At 45.1% G+C, this 19,481-nt stretch overlaps 1 protein-coding gene across 1 annotated transcript in view; it reads right to left on the bottom strand.

The window, feature by feature from the left end:
* The window catches only part of CDH7 (cadherin 7), a 143,785-nt gene extending 126,823 nt beyond the window's left edge, over positions 1 to 16,962 (bottom strand). The window contains exons 1-2 of the mRNA XM_056131489.1: positions 16,888 to 16,962; positions 3,916 to 4,321 (exon numbers count right to left, since the gene is read on the bottom strand). Coding sequence (XP_055987464.1) covers positions 3,916 to 4,125 — 210 coding nt within the window. The 5' untranslated portion in view covers positions 4,126 to 4,321; positions 16,888 to 16,962. The remainder of the gene's footprint in view (positions 1 to 3,915; positions 4,322 to 16,887) is intronic.
* Positions 16,963 to 19,481: the final 2,519 nt, after the last annotated feature.

The raw sequence follows: 19,481 nt of genomic DNA, 5'->3' as shown, positions 1-19,481 counted from the left end.
CGAAGGGACTGTCTCTCCATCTCACTCTCCCTGGCCTTTTCCAGGATAAGGGCCCAGGGAGCTCACCACTAAAGGATCCACAGAGAGTTCTTTGCCTCTGAATTCCAGCAGCAGCTGTTTATTCTCATGGACACACCTCCATATCAGCGACACGTCACAGCTCACAGCAGCACAGTGGGACCAACCAATTCTAACACATCCCAGAAGTTTGGGTCCAGAGTGTCCTCAGTGATGGTACTAGAAGCACTTCTCCTAACCCCTTTCAACAGACTATTTTTCTTTGTTCCTAAGTTGTGTTCAACCCAGTAAATTGAATAAAATATCATTTATCCCCTCTGTCTTAACGACCAATCGGAAGAACTGTGTCCATTGGTTTGGCCACTAGTCACAAATAGCATATCCACATTCAATGGTTCAAAGGACTTACAGTCATGGTTTCTCTGACATTTAAAATCCTAGTTTGGGGTTGGAGTGATAGTACAGCAGGTAGGGTATTTGCCTTGCACACGGGCGACCTGGGTTCGATTCCCAGTATCCCATATAGTCCCCAAGCACTGCCAGGAGTTATTCCTGAGTGCAGAGCCAGGAGTAACTCCTGAGCATCACCAGATGTGACCCAAAAAAGCAAAAATAAATAAGTACATAACCAGTTTAAGGACTGAGTCTTTTGCCCACAAATATGGTTTTCTCAAAGTCTGATTGAAGACATCTCTAAAGACAAGATGGGGCAGGAGTGATAGCACAGAGGGTAGGTCCTTGCCTTGCTCGATCTCTGGAATCACATATTATCCCCCCCATTCCTGCCATTAGTAATCCCTGTGCGCGGAGCCTGGAATGAGTCCTGAGCATGATACCCCCGAAAAGGACAGCCTGCATTTCTAAGCACATCTAAACTAAGCAGTTTCTGTAATAAATGTAATGAGCTTAAGTACTATTTTGCATATAGAATAGTGCCTTCTTCCATTTGAAGAATTACAATACAAACTTGAACACATAACGTGACAGATTACTCACAACTCAGCAGTTTATTTGTAACATGCAGTGAAGTAGATGAATATAATCAAGTCTAGATTAATTAAACACATATCTCAAACATTTTCATCTCGTTTATTCTAATCAAGTAACTTGCATGGTCTGTATCATGATTACCATCTCAGACAGAAGGAAACAGCCTGCCCAAAGTGATACAACTCACAGGAAGGGGTAGACTCCACAACAAAACTGAAGTCAAGAGAATATATCCCATACTCCTTCACCATGTGCAGCAATCATCTAGAGGACCAGGTTATCATTTCCGTTTTCCAAATGACCTCAGCTGCTAGATTTTGTCAAACCAAAGATGTGGCCCTCTAACTAGTGTAAGTTAAATGCATGAGTGTGAAAGGGAATAATTAGCTTTCTTTTCCGGGTCTGCTGATTTTCTCTACATTTTCCTCTATTTTTTTCTGTTTGTGCAGAATAAAAGACTCTCAAGTGAGAGCTATTATCCCTACAAACTTAAAAAAAATATCTATACTGAGGTCAAAGTGCCTCTGAGATGTCTGCGGACTCAGACCACCATGTTCCAGAAGATTCTTCTATCCCTCATACTCTAAATACAGTGCTCTAGTCACTCACCACCTTTTCCAAGTAAATAGAAGTGCTCCTTAAAGACCTTACCAAATAATTTTTCCCATATCAAATTCTTTAGCTGTCCTTCTCTTCTATTTAGTCAAGTAAGAGTTTTTTTTAAAAAAAAATTATATCATGAGCATTTCCCCAAGAGTATCTGTATCTCTTGTTTCCCTAAGAGAACTGCCAGAATGTAATATGTAAGACATAAGCACTTTTTTGTTTCCTGATACAGAAAATATTAAAAGATAGTAGGATCACTTAAAGGGATGTAGAGAACGAGCTTCACTAAAGAAGCACATAACTTTCTTTATAAAATAATAGCTCGTCCCATTGGGTCCTAATGTATTTGGATTTTAAGTAACACTATGGGCAAGGTTTATCATAATTATGAATTGATTTACCAGTAGTTATTAGGATATAAATAATCTGAGTTAGTGTGTAAAAATGATAAGATTTAAAAGGATGTTTAGTGGCTGGAGAGATACTATGGAGAGAGGCAACGGTTGAGCACCTGTCTGACCTCAGTTTGAACCCTAACCAGGGGTGGTGTTTCAGCACAGAACCAGGAGTAAGCCCTGAGTATATCAGATGCGACCCCAAAGACCCCCAAAATAATAACCTAATAAAAGAAAAGGCTGGAGATTTTATTAAAAATTATCTCTATTTCAAAATGCCTTCTGTATCCAGGGAACTTCATTTATAGCTAAAATGATAGGAATAGCTTAGTTGCTTTCCAAATTTTTTAGATTCTTAGAAAAGCATGATTTCATCTAACTCTGATATTTTATGAATTAAGTAACTGGTATAGATCTGTCCTTTGGGGGGGTGATTTGTTAAGTGCTCATTAAAAATGAATGAAATCAAGAACTAGATTTCTAGTCAATAACAATGCATCATAGCTATCACTCTTAGTTTACAAGAATACAAAGTACAAAAATTAAGAGAATCAGTGTATGATTCTCTTGTATGATTTTCAGTGTATAATATAGATGGTGGTACTATGGATGTAAATGCTATAAGAAATTAGAAATGCAGAAAAAAAATCCTTGCATTTCCAGAAACATTTATTTAGGGCTGAGAAACATGGGAATGAATGAATCTACATTCCTAGAAATTCTAACATACACAAGTCCTTTGGTTTTCAGTTATAGTATCAGTATTTACAAACTATAGGGCTACTTAATAAAATAATTATTATAGTTTCCTGATTTATGCAGATAACCCAACAACAAAACATTATTCCTTAGTCTCACGATAAAAGTGTAATCAGCTGTAAATTTACACAGTGAATAAAGAGGTGGTTCTTCTCAATCATTTAAAGCAGAAAGTGTGCTCACGGATAAATTAATCTGTTTGCTATACTTCATGGTATCAAGCATAGGTAGACACAGATGGGAAAGTGAAGATAAGAAATTCAAGTCTATACAGATTTTTAATCAACCACTTTCTTTAGAAAACTTTCCCCAACGCTCCTCACCAAACTGAGAAAGTCAAGAAATCTTTATAAATATGAAAGTCACTGAAATCATAGAGTTGAGGAACAGTGCATATAACACTTAGGGGACAAGTCAGACTTTATTGCCCTTCAATTTGTAGGGGAAATCTCCCATTCAGGGAGTCAGACAGAAAGAGATTGTGAGAAACATCTCAATTTGGCAACAAGTTGGCCACCAACCAAACCTACCACAATCTGCTCACCATTTGTCTGATATGACTCCTAATTAACTCCCATTCACACTTATTTTTAAACAAAAGGAATTTTTGCAAAGCAGATAATTATTTTTGTTTAATCCATCCAAACAGGACCAACTTAGGCAACGTGGGGCTAAATTTCTCACAAGTTTGAGACAACAGGCTGCTCAAAAACTGCAATTTTCAACTGCAAAACAATCTCTAAGTATAGAGTTAATGTCTCATTAGCATGGCACACCCCTCACAAATAAAAAGAAGTTAAATTCTCATTGGCTGTATCAGCCCACTACTCTTCGTTGAGGAACAAATATTTTTGTTCTAAGCTTCCATACCGCGGCTTTGTGTGCGAGAATCCTGATCTAGGTACCCAAGCATTATAGTCTGCTTCTAGGGTGAAACATCACTCCATCCATTTGGACTTCATGACACAGAGTAGAATATACCTGTACTAAAACTTCAGAGCGGCTAGCACCAACAACCTGATAAGATATGCTACATCGTAGGAGCGACAGATTACTTTTCCAACCCCAGGGCAAAGAGCAGGTCCTTCTGTCCCCACAGAACGTGACCAGCAATCACGACCAAGATGGAAAGAACAAAATGCCCTACCTTTCCTACATAGAGGGGGTCTGAACCCATGTATTCCTCCAGCACAAAGAACTGATTCCACACCCAGCTGCGCTTGGTCCGGGACCGCCCCGATTGGAAATAGGGCTTCGATCTGGATCTTGAAAGTTCTGCTTGATGCATGCCAGAAAAACACAGGAAAAGTGCTATGAACTGCAGCAAATGGCAGAACTCCACTCTGCCCAACTTCATCTTTTTTTTTTCTTTCTTTTTCCTGTGTAAGAAAAAAACCTTGACAAGAGAAAAGGCACAGTTCCAGTTGGCTGAGCTGCTCTTGCCTCCGGCAGGATGTCAGCTGGAAGTCCAGAGATAATAATTTGTAGAGTGTTCGATTGGAAGAGGTTACCACGGCCCAATCGCTTTCGCCCAAGAATGGTGTAATCGGTGCCTATCAGGAAAGAGAGAAGAGCTAATGTCAAAAATCTAACACAGAATCTAGACCTCTCATTCACTAACTTGTTTGGATTTCCCGAGATACCTCAATTTGCACGATCATTACAATACACATTATAAGCTTGGACTGAAATGTACAATAACCACACCATCCTTGAGAATTCCATCTGTGATGATGATGCAAGAATTACCCTCACTCCATATTACAACCTTTATCTCTCCTGCTTTTCTCTATGGTGCTTTATTTAAGCATATGGTTTATGGAATGCAATGGAGAAACATCATTTAAAAAAAAAACTTCATTTTCATGTGAGCCTTTGTTTTTTTTTCTTTTTTTTTTTTTTTTTGCCTTTTGAGTACAGTGAGTTTCAGTTGCTCATATTAGAATGCGAAAGCAAAGCAACTCAATGCTCGGATTTAACCAAATGGGAAGGACATATGTTGGTTGAAATCTCTCTGTGAAACTCTAAAGAGAAATAAAGAAGTGAGGTGATTCAAACTGGTTGATTGAGTCTGAGTCACAGAACACCAGCTGTTTGGATGTGTTCTGATTTGATTGTGATCAGTTGAAAAGCCCAGTATTTGTACTTTCCACCCTTCAAACCTATTGTCATGTATGGTGGGTAGCATGTTGAATTCTGTGATTGCTCTGCAGGTATTTTCTGCTCCACAAACGTTTATTGGGTATCCTGCAGTAAGGCTGATGCTTAGTAGGACCTTCCTCTTTGAATGCTGATGGGGTGGGATTTTACTGATGAGTATAGTGGCAAGAGGCACCAGGAGTCGCTGGAGCAGGCATAGAAAAAAAACCCTTTTATTCTAGTATCTTCTTATGAGGTTGCAGAATTCTGATTATACAGTAGATAAAAATCAGTTACAAAACAAAGTTCTGAACACACCCCAAAACATAGAGGAACAAGGATTTATTACAAAATGCTCACTTCGATCAGTATGCTGCACCTTGGCTTGTGAATTTGGTTTATGAATAAATCAAAAATAGGAAAATTAAGGGAACAAAAAGCATTAATTTTTTTTGAGAGGAGAAAAAAAGGTTTTAAAACCCAAATGCTGAGAGAGCTTCCTATCACCACAGAAAATGCGCAATCATTTTTATTGTCAGTGTCTCTGTCTCTCTACCTCTCCTGTCACCAACTTTGTTACTCCTTAGATAACCATTGCTGACAGTCCAATTGCTTAAAGAAAATAACATGCATAGCAGAAGATACCACTTGTTTGTATATTCTATGCATTCATTAAGTGTGTTCAACAGTTCACACAACTGAAAGAAACCGACCCATTGAGTTTTGAGTTTGAGCTCTCTTCAAATGAACATAACTGTACTCAAACTACATCCAAAAAGTTTTAAAATTTCAAAAACACATTCCAGAATAATTCAAGTTGTAGTTAATGGAAGCAAGCTGAGAACTACCAGGACAGGTTACCCTATTCTTGAAGCCTACTAGCTTTGACATGTGTACTGAGCATAACCTCCCTAAGTACCTCCCTTGCAAAGACCTGAAATGAATCTGGCCCATTCATGCATCTTTTTCTAAGACCAGTGGTTCTAGATCTCAGATATAAGCCAGAAGTAACTTGAAGCCTTATCCTGGAAGCAATTTTTGGAGGGTGGGGGAGTTGGGTCACATGTGCCTGAGCTCAGGGTTTGCTCCTGGCTCTGTGCTCAGAGATCATTCCTGACAGTCCGCAGGAGACCACCTGTGGTACAAAGTATCAAATGCAGGTAAGTCTCACGAAAGGCAAATACCTGCTGTACTATCTTCTGCCCCGGGTACAGATATCCTAAAGAGAGGTCCTCCATGAGATGGAAAATTGACTTTAAGGTCAGATCTATCTAAATCACCAGAAACAAATCATTGGTAGTAAAAGAAAACAAATAAATGCGTAAATCAGAAAACGGTGTCATACAATGGCCCCTCGGGCAGAGCCAAGAATCCTAATATTCAGGGGGAAAGGCCTTGATGAGGCAGCTGTGAGCATGGCGAGTGGTAGAGCTGTATGGTTTGCTTCACCTGCCAGGAAATCAGATTCTAGGGAAGCAGGGAATGAAAGGACTGAGACTAGAATGTCAGCTCGGAGGCTAAAGGACAGCTCCCTTTCCTCGGACAGAACAAACAAATATCCTCATTATAACAGGTCATGGGCTGGAGCGATAGCACAGTGGTAGGGCATTTGCCTTGCACGCAGCCAACATGGCCGACGCGAGTTTGATTCCTCCGCCCCTCTCAGAGAGCCCAGCAAGCTACCGAGAGTATCTTGCCTGCACGGCAGAGCCTGGCAAGCCACCCGTGTTGTATTCGATATGCCAAACACAGTAACAACAAAATCTCCAATGGAGACGTTACTGGGCCCGCTCGAGCAAATCGATAACAACAGGAGGGCCTTTACCTTTACCTTTATAACAGGTCATAAATTCGTTGCTTTCTAAAACATTTAAAAAATGTGATATAGCCAAATTCTATTCTTCGGGGTGCTCTATTGATTAGGTGAACTTATTTATTTATTTATTTATTTATTTTTGCTTTTTGGGTCACACCTGGCAATGCTCAGGGGTTACTCCTAGCTCATGTACTCAGGAATTACTCCTGGAAGTGCTCAGAGACCATATAGGTTGCTGGGAATCAAACCCGGGCCAGCCACATGCAAGGCAAACGCCCTACCCGCTATGCTATCTCACCAGCCCCAGGTGAACTTATCCTGATTAACTGTTTCTGTGCAAAAGGCATCGCCATTTCTAAAAATGAAAGAGCGTGAATGTCTGGAAATCAAAATGTGAGGTTAAAACAATTACAGGGAAAGACTGTGAACATCTGCATCAGAGAGAGATACCAAACTGGAAATAACCATATCTGGGCTCTGCAATCTCGGACAAGTCATTTGAACATTCAAAGAAGTTCCAGAGATTCAGCCTCGGTCTTGCTTACAAAAGGAAAACAATAAAAACACCATCTACATCATACACTTAAAGAAAAAATTCATGAAATGTGAAGGGCAAAGTCTGACACATCTAAGAACACTAAAGAAAACGGTTCTTCAAAGAGCACTAAACCAACTGCAGTTGCGATCAGTAATATCATGATCATTTTTGAGTTTGAAACTGGTCAGGCAAAAATTAAAGTCCACATGATGTTTATTGTCCTTGTACTCTAATCTCCAGTAGAATGTTTTAGATGAGTCTGACAGGGAAAGAACTCTTCTGGATAGCTCTATTCAGAGCCAGAGAATGAAAGAGATTAATCAAAACATCTAGATGGAGAAGAAAAAGGGCACCCAAATACTATTTTTCCAAAAATGATGTCATGCTTTCTTTCCTAAAAGGCACATTCCCTGCAAATTTTATAAGTCAAACACTGGTAACTGCATTAGAAATTTGAATTCACTCAGGATGTTTGTTGGCAAGGATGAAAAGAAATATAATCTGGTCTCTGATTAGTACAACTGGAGTTTCTACCACATTTGTGAAGCCTGGATCTCTCTCGATTTCATTTACATATCTAAAGAATGAGGGAGTAGAACAGAATTCCTGAATTTTTTTCTTATAGGTCTGTTCTGTTTCTGACTATCATATCAAATTGGTTTTATTGGTTTTTTGTGTTAAGATGTGAACAGTGAAATTTTAACCATTAAAGGGTAGAAGGAGGGCACAGCCATGTAAAAACAGCATTTAACCTTATCATGAACAGAATTATCAACTTGGAACAAAAGATGTTTGAATTTTTAAAATTTTTTCTTTTTTTTTTTGCCTCAAAGATTGTGAATTTCATCATTCTTCCCCATAGACTGCCATCCTTCAGAGTCTGGTTTTCAAATTTACAGCCAATCCAGCCGTCCAGCCTAACTCCTTTGCCCTGAGGTGTGAGAGCAAGAGAGAAACAAAGGCCCTGATAATGTCTGCAAAGTCTTCAGATCCTTGTGTTCCTCCATCAGAAACAGCCCAGATTTGAGATGAAATGTGCCCCTAGAGGGCTGCACTTCCTCCCCCAAAGGCCAACATGGGGAAAGCATTGGGAACACTTTTCTACCCATGCATGAGCCGACTTCCAGCCCCAGGAGTAACAGTGCCTCTCGCAGCTGGGCCCCCAATTAAAATACTTGCAACCCCTTTTCCTTGAATTCCAGTGGTTCATTTTCTTCCCTGTCATCTGCCTCCTCTACTGTCTCTTCTGAGCCGTGTGTGTTCTGGGGAGGCCCAGTCGGCTGTCCGCTCACTGCTGTTCACCTCCAAGACAAAGGCAATAAAGGACAAGAGTTTGCTGTAAAATCCACTAATCTGAACCGACCTCTGGACAGTTAAAATTGGAAAGCTTTAGAACTCTGAGGAGACACACAGGAGGAGGTGATGGGTGAGTAGATGAAAGAGCTCTCAGAAATGTTGGCGAGAACAGTGAGGGGGACGGGATGCATCTCTCCGGAAATTAGCAATAATCAGATTGAGAGTGACTGTGATGTTGGCTTTAATTCGATAGGTTAGATATAAACATTGTATTTGTCTTTCCATTTAGAAATTGTTTTCAATGCTCTAGCCAAACTAAGCATCATATGAAAAAGGGCCACAAGTTACAGCAGGATTAAGACTACACACAATTTTAACACCGCAAGGGCACTCTGAAAGAGCGGGCAAAGGCATGAGGAATGAGTCTGATAGTACCAAGAGAACCCACATCACCGCAGGGACCCCAAACCACTTCATCATGCGTTCCTTTCATTCCAATTACTCTTTTCTTCAAAGACGTTATTTCCAAGTAGATGGCCTATTATTCATTTCATTTTAATAGCTAATATTATTTTACCCAAACAAATTCATTATTATAAACTTTTCTAGGATTTTCTGCTCCACTTAACATCTCCGTGAAGCCAGTTTTCAAAAATCAAATCAAGCAACTCTCATGCTTTTAATCAAATGTTTTGCCTAAACTTATAAAAAAAATAATGACCGAAAGTTCCTCCATGACCAAAAAATAAAGGATTTATGCTTCAGCACACAAACTGCTCATCAACAGAAGTGCAAGCCCAACATGCTAACAACAAAAAAATAAAGTGGCATGAACGATAAAAAAGAATCCAATCAGTCGCTCACATGAATTTATAACTACAGGGTAATTTTAAGCACATGCCTGATTGGCAATTAATTTATATAGGCTAAAATGTTTCTTAAAATGACACAGTGCTGGGCCAGAGAGAGAGCACAACAGGTAAAGAGCTCATCTTGCTGGTGCTGGAGCGACAGCACAGCGGGTAGGACATTTGCCTTACATGCTGCGAACCCAGGCTGACCCCAGTTCACCCCTCTTGGAGAGCCCAGCAAGCTACGGAGAGTATTGCATCCACACGGCAAAGACGTATTCCATATGCCAAGAAACAGTAACAAGTCTCACAATGGAGACATTACTGGTGCCTGCTCGAGCAAATAGATGAACAAGAGGAGGACAGTGATATATATGTATATATACATATATATATATATATATATATTATATGGAAACATATTCCTATTTTTAGGTTGCACTGCACTGAAACATGAGTGTGTTCTTTTCAGTTTGTAACCCGTGGCTGATCTCAGATATTCCACCATCATGCTTTCCTCAAATAACGGCTCAATCCCTCATTCTCTTTGTCTATAGAGCCCACCAGGCCCAGGGATGGTGGATGACACCTAGCACACGTTCCAGTACCACTGATCAGTACTGCTTCAAAGAAGATTTGGCCCTATTTTGGGGAAAAAAATGGATATTTGTTCCCAGCAAGTTGGAATAAGGTACTCCCAAAATAAATCTGGCAAATTGCATTTTCTAGGAGAGCAACTGTTAAAGACTAACAGAAAACAGTCCCGAAAAATCAGAGAAATCCATAATGCCAAACACCTCCAGATCTGATATTTCCCCAAGACGTTTTGCTAGCTGATTTATACCTCACCCCAGTACAAGAAATCACAGGTGTAACAATATCAACAAAACGAAGGGAAAAAGAATTTGCTATTGGCCTATTGGGAAGAAACTGTCATTGCCAAGGCTACTTTAAAGTTGAACTTTACATTTTGACAAGCAACCTTTTTTTAATGAATCCTCACAAAGGCTGAACAATGTCATGTTTGGTGATGAAAACAAAAGCTCAAGAGCTGTTCATAGTAACAGCTGGTTAGTGGGTTCCTGGCAAAATCGGACCACAGTGTACTGTGTTTCCTGCTCCTCATTTTTTTCCCCCTTTCATCCTTTGGGAAGAGAAGATAGTTCTGTTTGGGATCTTTGGGTAATGGCATTCTCTAGATTTAATGACCTTGAGTGTTTCGTGGTATTATTGAGATTCATTGAAGAGGCTGCCTCATCATGTATCCAATATTTTGAAAGAGTATCTGTATCCTTGCTCTCCCAGACACACATCACTCTGCAGGTTTGCACCATGGTCTTCCTCTGCACACCAGGTTGTAGTCTGCCTGACTGAAAGAACAGTCTGGGCATTGCTACTTCACTCACTTCCCAAAGAGATGATCCTCCTGTATGTGGGGATTTGTTCCCACCAACTCCCATTCAGGGTTGCCTAGATTACCCCTGACCCCAGTGTTTAGACAGAAGAAGGACAGAGAAGGAAGGAAATCAAAGGGGGGAAGAAGATAATGGGAAGTAATGGGTGAACAGACATCGGGCTTTAGTTACACTGGTGTTATGGGTGATGGATAGAGTCATATTTCCAAACACAGACTAAACAACATTGGGGCTGGAGCAATAGCACAGCAGGCAGGGCATTTGCCTTGCACACAGGCAACATGGCCGACCCTGGTTCGATTCCCAGCATCCCATATGGTCCCCCGAGAACTGCCAGGAATAATTCCTGAGTGCATGAGCCAGGACTAACCCCTGAGCATCGCCGGGTGTGACCCAAAAAGCAAAAAAAAAATAAAAATAAACAACATTGATAATATGAGATGTAAGTGGCAACCACTGGAACTCGGCAATGTCTGTCAAGTTGACAGGTGGGGACGGGGCAGGGTTGGGGTGGGAGGGAATCTTGGAAGATGGATGGAGGGAAGTTGACACTGGTGTTGAGGTTGGTGTTGAAATATTGTATGCTATAGTACAGTGGGTAGGGTGTTTGCCTTTGCACGCAGCCGACCCATGTTCGATCCCCAGCATCCCATATGGTCCCCCAAGCACCATCAGGAGAAATTCCTGATGAGTAACCCTCATCAGGGCGAGCAAGGAGTAACCCTCAGCACCTCTGCTGTAACCCAAAAAAAGCAAAAAATAAATGTTGTATTCCTAGGACTCAACTATCAATAACTTTGACATTCTTTAAATAAAAAGTGAAAAAGATTAGTAAATGAAATAATTTTATATATATTAAGAGAACAAGACAGATGGAAGAAAAGAGAAAAGAAAATCGTCTGAACCAAGGAACGTTTTAAGATCTGTTGCCATCCTTTATTGCCCACCCCCATGCCCCAGGTCCCATTAACTAGTCAAGCTATTTGGGACAGGGACAGTCTATGGACTGAGGTGAGTGACATTTCAGAGCCGAAGAAAGGGACCAGCTGGGTTCACCTAAGGTTTCATACTGAGGACTAGTTCCAGGTGATCAGGCCCAAGTCAGGGACACTGCAAGGATTAAGAGAAATATGAGAAAAACTGCAGGATCTGGCGGGGGGGGGGGCAACCTGAGGGTCCTGACTGTCCTCCACCTACAAATATTTACTGCTGAGATCCAATAATCATCAGAAGGAGAACAACATTCTTTGATCAAATGCAAAACCATCTTCTTTTTTTTGGGGGGGGGGGAAGCTTTTTGGATCACACTTGGTGATGCTCGGGTTACTCTCGGGTCTGCACTCAGGAATTGCTCCTGAGGGTGCTCAGGAAACCATATGGGATGCCGGGGGTCAAACCCAGTTTGTCCACATGCAAGGAAAACACCTTCCCCAGTACTATGGCACTGGTCCCAAATACCGAACTATCTTAATCCACCTGGGCTAGACTTTTCCTTTTACATATCCAATGGCCTTAATATATGAAGACACACATTTTTGTAATGGGCTTTCTCAAGAGGAGAATCTTCCCGAAGAGGGACCAGAGAAAGAGCAAGCAAGAGAGCAGTTATAGGATCCCGCTGGGCAGCATTTTGGGTTGAAAGACCCCATAAACTACCCGACCTACCCAGACTGGAGAAGAAAATAAAGACGTCCCCAAACCGGAGCCCTTGAGGTTTGAAATCAAGGGTTGGAGACCCAGATGAACAACATATTAGAACTGAAAGAAACATGAGCCAAAGGATGGCCCTTTCTTCTTCACAAAGAAAGAAGATGAAACACACAGAATCCTACTGAAAGGGTCCAGCTGCGCGTCTCAGAGCGGGGCCGCCAGGAGAATGTGAAGGGAAGTTGGTTAAACATTTCTCTCTCGATCATTTTACCCCAACTTCCTAGTTTGGGAATGTATCATTTTCACTGAAATTGAAGACAGATTGAATCTTTCTCAGATTGTTGGTTTTCATTTCCAAAACGAGAGCTCAACTGGCCTGCTCTTATCAGTGGGTTTGAGTTCAGAGCGAAGGGTGGTATTGTGTAGGTTTCGGTTTGTTTGTTACCAAAAATGGGAGAGGAACCAGTATATCTAACTTTACAGTGGTTTTGTCCCTGCTAATAAAGAAAGAAAGAAAGAAAGAAAGAAAGAAAGAAAGAAAGAAAGAAAGAAAGCCAGCCAGCCCCATTGCTGGCCAGTACCACACAGTCTTTCCCAGACCCCAATAGCACAGACCCTGGAATAAGTCCTGAGCAGAGCTGGGTGTGGACCAACTCATTATCCCCCACCCCAAAAAAAATCTGAGGAGAAAAAGTGAGTTCCCAATATATTATAACACTGCAGTTAATCTTTCCCGATAACATTCCAGCAACAGTCCCTTAAATGCTGTAAAAATAGGATAGCAATTCAGGAAAGGAATTCTATAGGTATGATTACATTATAATTAGTGGCATGGGGAGGACCTTCTGTGATATGCGACTTGCCATGTCAAGAAACTGTGATCAAATCCATTAGCACCCGAGGCCAGATAATATTACAAACGCAGACCACAAGCTCCCATGGTTAACTGGCCTGAATATTTAGGCCAGGGCGCTGGGAATGTATCACACAGCCTGTAGTGTGCGTCTGTTTGTATGAAATGAATGGAAACTTCTCTTCCAGAAGCTAAGACAGTCAATTTCAACTAAATAACCCCGGCCATGGGTGAAGAAATGGGAAAAAGGGAGAGAACAATAGTTTCTAATTAACTAGAAGAGGCCTATGGAAATTAAAAAGTAAACAAAGTGACAACGCACAATCCTTCTGAGCTACTTATATAATGCCAACATGGGGTGGGTGAGGGGAGTCACATTTTTCTGTAATACTTTTGCCAGAAATCTAGGCTGTCTCCATTTTGATTTGTAATATACCCTTGCTTTGACTCGGAGGCAGGTATGATGCATGTGGCTTCAATAATAGGCATCATCATTCCATAAACGCTTTGCAAAAACAGTCCCCCAAAGGAACCTTACCAGAATGAAAATCTATAATATAATCAGAATTAACTGTCTGGACAGATGTCTGCATACTCATTTGCACCGTTAATTCTGTCAGGGAGGAATCTTGGAGAATGACGAGGGGGAAACGTTTGCAGGGGTTTCTTTCTGCAGAACCAGCAAAATCCCAGAGGAGGCAGCCGAGGATTGCTGCTCACAGCTAGATTGGCTCAGCTTGTCAGAGGCTGACGAGCCGGTCACACGCAGGACTCGAATCACATGTCCTTATTCCTTGTCCTCAGCTCCCCTTCGTCACCCCATTTAGTAGCAACTGATTTCTTCATGCCAAAGAGAATAGCTTCTATCACAGTCCCTTTGCAATCAAACTAATGCATGGGAGTTATTTTCGAAGTTTCTCCAACTCCGGTTCCTGCCGAAGGCTTTGAAGCCTGCTAGGCGAGTCAGAAACCTCTTTGGGGTGAAACAGAGAAGTGGGATGGTGTGCAAAGGACAGGATCTGGCTTAAAGGCGAAATCTCATCAAGTCATAGGAGATAAGAATTAGGCAGAAACAACCACAGCACTGAACCGTTTCTGAGTGCAACGCTGACCGAAAGATTTTCACAAGAAATGGGAAAAAATACTGGACTGGATTTAACACAAAGATGGATTTACTCCCTCCAGATCAGTGTACATTCTGGGAACTTCCTTACTAGCTCAGCTATCCCAAACAAATCTAACTGAAATGCTAAGTGAGAGGAGATGCAGAATATTGAAGCCTCCAGACAGGCAGAGCTTGTTTTTAACTTCTCATACCCAGGACCGACCCGACACCCCATCTCTCCTTCTCTACTGGACATTAAAATGCAGTCAACTCAAGGTTACGCCATAGCGGAAGGTACTTTCATAAGAAAGTCCCAAACTCTGGGATGGCATCAATGGAAGCCGACTTCAGGAGAGTTTGGGATCTGTCAGGAGACGGTGGAACAATTCTAATGATCTCCTGAAGCCCTTTACTACAGTAATGTCACCCACTCTAAGCATATAGTGCCCCTTTATGAAAGTTTCCAAGCTGCCTGGCATTCAGCAGGCTGGGATGGAGCAGTCCTTCCACAGACTGTCCACTTGCTCTATGCACTGGAGCCTTTTAGCAGGTGAGGCTGTTAATACCGACTCTGGTCGAATAGTAACTAAGTCTCCCCTTCCGGGAAAACTAGCAGAGAACCAAGACTTCTCCCAAAGTTGCCTATTTGGCTGGAGCTTCCGTTCATTCCTGTCTCTATTCATAGTGTTCCAAAAAGTCCTCAACATTTTTAAAGAAAAGACAGATTCTCCTTGTTGTTCTCCTTCACCTAGGCTTTTCAGAAAAGAGCGAGGGAAAGAAAGCCCAAGGATTCTAGGGAAGAACTTATTGCGGGGAAGTTACTGAAAGCTTCAATGCACTTTCTCAGTGGCTCTTCTTCCTCTCCCCTCACACCACCCCTCACCCCTACCCCACCCCACATTATCTCTTTAAAGACACTTAACTGTTTTGATGTTGCTGGCTGTGTATCCCTGCAAACTTTCCCTTTTTTAAAAAAAAAAAGGCCCCTTAAACTCTACTAAAATACATTTTTTTGTGCTATTACTCTGATAGTCAAGATGCATTATTTATCGTTTAGCGGGAGCCATTCATTCGCAGGCTTTTGCTTTTTCTTTTCTTTTTATTTCCCCCCTGCAAACTTCTATCTCCCTACTTCTGTACTGGGGGCACTGAGAGGTTGCAACCTCTCTGCTTACAGCAGTTCCAAAAGACCAGACCTACGAATATTTCACTCACTAACGATCTAAATAAAGAGAATCCTTCAAGTCCCTCCCGGGCTCAATCCGCAGATGCACCAAGCCCGAAGTCCCCTGGCCCTGGCGGCTGATGGACCCCGCGTTCCCGCCGGCCCTGGGCTGGGTCCAGTGCACTCACCTGAACTTCAGCTAAGACCTCCGGGCGGCGGGCGCGCTACAGCGTGCAGCCAATACCGACCGCGCGTCCTTTCCCACGCATCCACGCCGGGAGGCCAATGCCAGCCACCTCCGAGCCCGGGGCTACAGGAGCACCGCGGGGGGAGTCCAGCGCGCACGAGGAGGAGCGCTGGGCGCGCGGGGCCGGGTGGATGCCCAGCTGAGGGCGGCCGGTCTGGAGGCTCTGGGGCTCCGAATCCCACCGACCCCGCCGGCAGCAGCGGCGGAAAGGGGCCGGGAGTCTGGGGCGCCGCGGGGACCCCCGCACGCGCAAGCACACGCCCCTTCCCGCGACCGCGACCCCCGCCCCGCTGCGCGCTCCAGCATCCCCGTTCCGAGGGGGCGCGGGTGGACCCCGACCAGCGTCTGCGGAGGGGGGGGGGGGGGCAGGGAGGTGGGCTCCGTCCACACTCGCGGCGATCCGCTCCCCCCTCCGCGAACTCGCCAAGTCGCGTGGCACCCAGCGGGGTCTCCACTCCGCCTCCCGGGGGCCCCGCGCGCGCCCTCCCCGCGCGGCCAGAACTTGGGTGGGTGGGAGGGACGATCACACGGGTAACAGCCGCTCGAGGGGGTCCCGCGGGCCGGGGCGCACGACGAGGACGGACCCCACGCCTCCGCACTCACCTGGGGTCTCGCTCGCCGGGCGCTGGGGGGGACCCCCGGGGCGGGATGCGCAGGGGGGAGAGGGGGAGGACTCCGGGACCCGAGCAGGGGAGGGGGCGGCGGGCGGCGGCGGCGGCGCGGGCTGGTGCAGAGGCGGCCGCTCGGCCGGCCCGCGCGCGCAACCCCCTCCCCCTGCGCGCACCCCTGCGCACCCCCGCGCGCCCCCCGCGCCTCCCCGCTGCCCGCCGACCGCGCGCTGCGCTCGGAGCCGATGCCCGGGAGCCCCGCGGCGGCGCCGCCGACGGAGCTGCAGCCGGAGCAGACGAACCGGGCCCCCCCCCTCCCCGAGCCGCACCGCGTAGGGTGTGGGGTGGATGGGGAGTGGGAGGGGTAGGGATGTGGTGTGGAGGGGCCGGAGCTCCCCAGGCCGAAAGCAAAGTGGGCAAAGTCAGCCCAACTTACAGCATCCGGGCCCGGCGCGGCTGCCCTTTCGCTCTCCTCCGGCTGCCCTAGTTGGACTTTTCTTGACAGGCGCCACCAACGCCCTCCCCTCGCGGGCCGTCCAGTGCCCAACTTCCCAGGTGTGTGATTTACGGATGGGTGGGTGGGAGGGAGGGGGGGCTGCAAAGACCGCAGCTGGCGCGGGGGTGCAGGGCTGGGGTGGACGGACGGGGAGCGGATACGCGCCACCAGCAAGATGCGCCGCAGCCGGTGCAGGGAGCAAGTTGCAGCCGCTCCCCTGCCCGGAGCAGCCTCCTCCTTTACCTGCCGGCGAAGTGTCCGCTTTTTTGGGGGAGGGGGTGAGTCGCCGAGGGATGGATGGAGCTTCAGGTCCGAGCACGCCCGCTGCCCCTCGTCCTCATGCTGTCCCCGGGCGCGCGTCCTGGACGGCGAGGCTAAAAGTGCGGGTGCGGCGGGCTGGGGCTCTGCAGGTCCCGAGCTGTGCCGGCTGCCTCAGACCTGCCGCCTCTCCCCGCCCAGCCCCTCCCCTGCCTGCACCGAGCTCGCATTTCCCACGTCTCTAGTTCGCACCCTCTCGTCTGCTTCGCCCGGCCGTGGATTCTGTGCGAAGAAGACTTCCAGCCACAGACATGCCGGCCGTTGGGATGCAGCTCGGGGTACCCTGCGCCCCGTTTGCAGCGCGTCGCTTCATTGAGAAAGTTCTGCCTCTCCGCCTGCTAACCTTCCCCTGCTCCAGGCGTGCCCTGCAGCCAGCACACCCCGCCGCCAGCCCTTACCAAACCTCAGGACGTTTAGCACCGACCTATCTCTCCTCTCTCTCTCTCTCTCCCTCTCCCCCCCTCAGCGCCTGGATTTTCCCAGGATGCACTTCTCTGGCCGGGTTTGCATCGTTCTCTAGGTACCTAAAATTATGGCTTTATCATAGAGCTCTTTGACTTGTTTTTCTTTTTTTTCTTTCTTTTTTTTTCCTGCGTTAAAAACAAACAAAAATAATCTCCATTCGCGCCTGAACAATAGCAGAGTGTATGCTTTGCTTTCTAAAGCCGGTGGGAGGTTACATGGTCTCTTGAGCACAGCAGTGAGAGTAGTCCCCCAGCACCCCTGTGTGTGGACCAATCTCCCCCAACCCCCCCCCCCTCAAAAATAAAAACCCCTTCGTTGTCCTGGTAAATATTCAGTCTACAACGTTACAGATTTCTAATGGTGTTACCTACATTTGTGATGCTTAGTGTATATCGTGTCTCTCCACCTGGGTTCATGTGTCTTTTGGGGGCCCCAAGATATTACAAGGGGGTCACGGTGAAAATTGCAGAGGTCCCAAGCAGCAGGACAGGAGAACCACAGAAGGTGGGAAGGGGCCACCCTTGGAAAAAGCAAGAGAAACACTTCTAATGCACTTGCCTCTGAGATGGAACTTACAAAAACGTCAGAATGGGTGTTCAGCGTAATCAAGACACAGCCCATATTTGGGTCAAAGTAAATACTTGTTGAATAAAGAAATGGATTGTTTGCATCTTAGGCAACAATGAGCACTGCTCTGGGAAGTTCAAGTTTTATGTAAACTCCTTCCTTGTTTGTCTGGGTCTTCCATTTGTAAGAGGCAGAAAATTGATCAGGAGTCAAGCAAGCCACCATCTTAATGTGCTAGCTTGTTTTAATTCAAGGACACCACACACAGGAATAAATCTAGAGGCCATTTTTATTATTCTGTTTCTTCTGTTCCCAAATTTGCTGCAAACATGCATGTCTCTGTATAAATGCTCTTGCCCTCTGAAGTTTTCTGTGCTGAACCAGATGCCCTCATGCCCTCCATGGACCCTTGTGAAAGATGGTTTTAATCATAACTTTACCCAGTTTCTAGAAGGAGTGACCTGAGCTCAGTAGGCAGAATACTAGGTTTAATACTGACAAGCCGCTCATCACTGGGACAGGTCTAGACCCTCCCACCAAGCAGGAACAAGCTAGAAGACAAAGATGAAATTCTGATTGGAATCACATGATAGCCCTTGATTATCTAGAGCGGTCACAGTGATCTTTTATTTTTTTAATTTTATTTGGGGTGAGGGCAAACGTGAGGTGCTCAGGGTTGACTCCGGCATCCTTGCTCAGAGATTACTCCTGATGGTGCTCAGGGGAGCATATGAAGTGCTAGGGATAGCACCAAGTCAGCCATATTGCAATGCAAAATGCCTACTGTGCTAGCTCTTGAACTGAGTAGTTCCCCACTCCCCCAATTGAGGAGGGCCTCACCTGACCATGCTCAAAACTTACTTCTGGTGGAACTCAAGGGACCTTTAGGATGGTGTGGCTGGAACCCAGAGTGAACTGCAAGGCAAGTGACTTCCTTGCTCTCTTATTCCTCCAGCCCAAGTGTTGTCTTTCTCCGCAGATGAAACTTCCACTGAGAAACGAGTTCGGGAATGAGCTGGGCATGTGGAATCTGCTGGAAAGTCACTGCAGGTGGAATAAAGAAGACAAAAGTCTGCAGCGAGTTGGGTGTTTTTAGGGCACTGCATGGCAAAGAAGAGAGTAAACATGTAGGATGTTGGGGCCATGTGGCAAAGGATGGACCCTGCAGAGAGGTATCCTTCTGG

Source organism: Sorex fumeus, unplaced genomic scaffold (assembly GCF_029834395.1).
Source record: "Sorex fumeus unplaced genomic scaffold, SorFum_2.1 ptg000092l, whole genome shotgun sequence".
NCBI classification, from domain to species: Eukaryota; Metazoa; Chordata; class Mammalia; order Eulipotyphla; family Soricidae; genus Sorex; species Sorex fumeus.
Note: the sequence above shows the minus strand (reverse complement) of the source record. Positions and strands in the feature narration are given on the sequence as shown.